Source organism: Malurus melanocephalus, unplaced genomic scaffold, assembly GCF_030028575.1.
Source record: "Malurus melanocephalus ecotype Western Australia unplaced genomic scaffold, MMel_1.1 scaffold_411, whole genome shotgun sequence".
Lineage (NCBI taxonomy): Eukaryota > Metazoa > Chordata > Aves > Passeriformes > Maluridae > Malurus > Malurus melanocephalus.
In genome coordinates, this window is record NW_026623643.1 from 518876 (window position 1) to 523525 (window position 4650).

General features: G+C 37.6%; 1 protein-coding gene across 1 annotated transcript; it reads right to left on the minus strand.

The window, feature by feature from the left end:
* Nucleotides 1-1308: 1308 nt before the first annotated feature.
* Nucleotides 1309-4563, minus strand: MEOX1 (mesenchyme homeobox 1). The gene is made up of 3 exons (XM_057379508.1): nt 4146-4563; nt 2247-2419; nt 1309-1431 (listed from the first exon to the last, which is right to left on the minus strand). Exons 1-3 carry the CDS (start codon nt 4561-4563, stop codon nt 1309-1311), a joined length of 714 nt encoding a protein of 237 aa, XP_057235491.1.
* Between the last annotated feature and the right edge of the window lie 87 nt (nt 4564-4650).

A 4650-nucleotide genomic window follows, 5' to 3' on the forward strand; every position in this document is an offset into this window, starting at 1 on the left:
GGAATGTAATATATGTTTTTTCTTAGTAGAAACAGTAAAGAACTCTGAAAAGAACACAGCATCTCTGTTAGAAAAAAAGGCTCACATTTATCTATTTTGAGGTCTTTTACAAGTGGAATTACCATTAATAACGTTATAAACATATAATCCAGATATACACATTTGTACCCAGCATATCTACAGGTCACATGCAACCACAACAGCAGTGCAGCAGAGCAAGGTGAAAGGAARGCAGAGTGCTGGAGCTGTAAATAAAGATCACCTTTGAAATATTTAACCCAAAATTTCAGTATYCTCAATAGTCACAATGTGGTTTTTYAGTGTAAAATTCTGCTTAAAATATGGCATTAATACATTAAACAAAAAGATGGAAGAAATGGAAGCAGGCACTGTGCTTTTCTACATCATCATCATCGTTTAACACACGACAAGTTTTGGTTGAAAATAACCAAAATTGGGATAACTTCAGGTGGAAATGTTCCACTGGACTTCTGGTGGAGTAAAATAACTTCTGGTTTTCAGTTTATTGGAAGATTTGAAAACAAAAWCTGTGACAGCTSAGAGTGTGCTGAGAGTTCAACCTCKGCTGTKCCTGCTGGGACCTTGGGTAATGACTGCTTTGAAAAAATACTTGAAAATGAGCTCTGGCAATTTAATTTCAGGATTTACAGCAGGTTTGGAAGAAATCTCCCTCTGCAAATTGCTGCCATCAACAAGGCAGCACCTTCTGGGACTGCCAGTGGGAAAGCCATCTCTTCTAAAATGGTTAGCAGCCTTCTGTGGATACGTATTTTTAGTCTCAGATTTATTTTGTAACCTTATTGCCTAGCCATACAGGTGTTCAGCTCATTTTGCAAGAAAAAAAAAAAAAATCAGTGACTATCAAAGTATTTATTTCTCTCAGAGTAAGGCACGAGGAAAATGGGCACTGTCCAGTCCAAATGAAGATTGAGCAGGGAAAGCCTGGGTGAGAATGCAGCTGCATTATTGYTTTCTGACTAAAAATCTGCATTTTCTGTGTGTTTGAGAGTCTAGACAGCATTACTCTTGTTTTATATTCAGTTTGTTATTTTGTTTTTCTGTGGACACATCTGTGGTAGAAAGACAGCTCGAGAGACAAAACCCCAAATCCTTCTCTCCTTGGGCTTTTTTCCCCTGTGCTCTTTAATTCCCCTGTAACTCAGCCATCAGGCACCTTTTAAAGATCCGAGCTGCAGSATTTGCAGGCAGGGTGACCTCGTTGTGCAGCTGATTCTGAGCAGTTCAGACCAGTGAATTTCTCCAGAATCCTCTCCCGTTTTCCCGGGATTACTCTGAGCTGGGGGAGGCRGCAGAGTCCAAATCCTCCGTGTCCTGTTCGTGTGGAGGCACTGCCTGCCCACCTTTCACACGTTTCCACTTCATTCTTCTGTTTTGGAACCACACTTTGACCTGGGGGAGAAAAAGGAAAGAATTATTTCTTGCCTTGAGCAAAGCTGAACATTTATGTGTGCATCAACAGRGAGATAATTTTGGGAATTCTGGGGGAAAAGGTGAACAGAGCCCCACRAATTTGGCTGATCCACCTCTCTAACATAGATGGAACAATTCTTTCCAAAATGCTGCTCACAGATTTTCCTCTGAAACCCTCAAAGGTGGTGCAGGGTTCTGTTTGCCTGGAGTCTSTGTCAAACAAGCATTCAACAATTCCTCTCGTGGATTTTTAACASCCAGGCCATCCAATCTAATGCTTCAGAAATTTTAATTTTCCTCACATAATTATGCAGTTCTTCTACAGTTCACTTGGCCTTGATGAGGAAATCTGGATGGAGATAGCAGAAATAGCTCTTTCCACAAAACTCTGCATATTTACCTTTTCTTACCACCCCAAAACACCACCTGACCCAGCAATGCAACTCATGGATCAAACACTAAAAATTATCACTCTGATAATTTCCTGTCAATCACAGTCTGGGGTGATATTTATATTCCACATGGAAGCCTTGATATATCAATATTTACCAATGAATGGTGATAAACAATATCTCACCAGAGAGCAGCTATTACCAAATCTATAGTTTAGATAAATAGAATTTAATTTATTAATCTAATAACAGAAACGTGCCACAAAAGAGTTTGGAAGGATGTGGAGGCTTTGTTTTAAAATACCTCCGTGCCACTGCAAAAGCAGAGCCTCGAGTGCCATTTCTGTTTTTTAGGGAGCATTTTTGGGGAGAGGAAGAAGGAGAGGAGGGTTTGGCACGTACTTGTCTTTCGGTGAGGTCCAGGTTGACGGCGATCTCGTATCTCCTGAGCCTGGTCAGGTAATTGTGGTGGGCAAAYTCAGCCTCCAGCTCCYGCAGCTGCTCCTTGGTGAAAGCCGTGCGTTCCTTGCGGGATTTGCTGCTGCTCTCTGCCTCGCGGCTGCGGTTCTGCGGCTCTGGGAGACAAATACACCCGGGTAAATCGGGGCTGTGCTGATGGGAGGGAGCACCATGGGCAGGGGGAGAGATTTCATCTAAAGAACTCAGTGAAGTGCTCAGTGGAAGCTTGGAAATGTGTTCTTTGTGCCCCCCCGAGCTCGGTTGTGTCCTATTTACCCAGTAATTATTGTTTAATATTGCTCTTATTTTATTTATTATTTAATATTATTTTATTATTTTTTATAATTATTTTATTATATAATTTATTATCTTATATACAGTCATATATTTAATATATTTTGTATATAACATAAATAACATATATTATATTTATATATTTAATATATTTGTATATAACATAAATAATATATTTTATATTATATTATAATTATAATTATATTATATTACATTATATTACATTATAGTACATTATATTACATTATGTTATTCATTATCATATATTATTCAATATAATTCAATATTATTCTATATTATTCTTTATAGAACGTATATTTTATATGAAGTAATTATATAGTATATAATATTATATATAATATTATTAAAAATATGATATATAATATATAATATGTATTATGTGACATGTATTATCTATTATTATATAGTATATAGTATATAGTATATACCATATACCATATATTACATATCATATAGTATATAGTATATAATATTATATGATATATTGTATATAAATGCAAGTTATAATTTTAGTATGTTATATTATATTTGTTTTATATATTATATTATTTTATTTATTGCTATTAATTATTGCTATTATATTGCTGATATTATATCAGCATAATATCATCATAAACGTGCTTGGAACTAATTTACATAGGATTACTTTATGGTTATAAATAATTTTCTGTRCTGCGCTTGTGCTTTTTTAATTTAGGTGGTTCTGGGGGTCTTTTTTGATGAAGGTTCAAGGTTTTCTTTGCATCTGAACTTTTCAACTTTTTTTTTTTTCAGAGCATGCGCAGTTATGGGCTTTTTGGAGTTAATCAGTYTAAATTTTTTWTCTTKTGCCCAATTTGCTTTACATTTGCCAATTTTTCATGAGTGCATTTTGCTGCTTTCCAATTAACTACACATCTATTTTTCAGAGTTACCCACCTGGCGAGTTTTCATTTGTTTAAGCATTAAGCAACCAGTTAACTACATTTGGCTATTACATTATATGAAAAAGTTATCATTTAAATTATAGAAGTATTAAAATTAAAAATAAATAAAGAAAAATTAAATACATTAATATACATTAAAAACATATTAACATATATTAATTTAACATATATATTTATATATATAATATACATAAATATATATAAATAATATATATAAATATATATAATAAAAACAAGAATAATATATAATAAAAACAAGAATAATATATAATAAAAACAAGAATAATATATAATAAAAAAAACCTCAACTATAATTCAAATTATATAAATATTTAAACATTATCATTCAAATTACACGAATATTTTATAAATCAAGCTATAGAAACATCTTGTAACTTTAACCTAAGTTATATAAGCATCAAATGTTCTCGTAAAAAAATGACCGATCTGATTGAAGACTTTTTACCCCAAACAGTGGCAGCTCAAAATACCAAAGTGGCTGTCACCAAGGAGTTAATGGAGCTGGTGCGGTGTCCCCATCCTGTCACCTGCGCTCTGCCCCAGCCCCGATGTCACAATGTCACAATGTCACATCACCCACCTGCGCTTTCCTTCCTCCTTTTCGATGGCTTTTTCTCAGCGCTGATTTCAGGAACAGCATCATCCTCCTCCCCCGCGGCCGCTGCGCTCGCTGGGCTGGGGCTGCTGCGCTCTGTCCCCGCCGATGGCAGTGCCAGCCCGGGGTGATGTCCCCTCCCTGTCCCGGTGCCCGCCCGGTGCCACTCCGGCTGCTGGAACGGAGGATGCTCCTCGTGGGGAAAGCTGTGCGGAGCTGCCACCGGGCAGGAGGATGAGAAATCGGGGTACGGAGCCAGCTCTGCCTTGTGCTGGAAGGAGAAGGGCGCTGCTGGGAAGGGGCTGAGCCCCGGAGCTGCGGTGACATCGCCGGGAGAGCTCCTCAGACAGCCCCAGAGAGCGCTGGGGGGCTGCGGGATGCGCATGCAGCTGCTGGGATCCATCTGCTCCAGGGCTGTGGCCCTGCCCGGGCACAGCTCAGCCTTCCGGAGCAGCCAACAGGGGCAAACTCTTCAGAATGGTCCAGAATT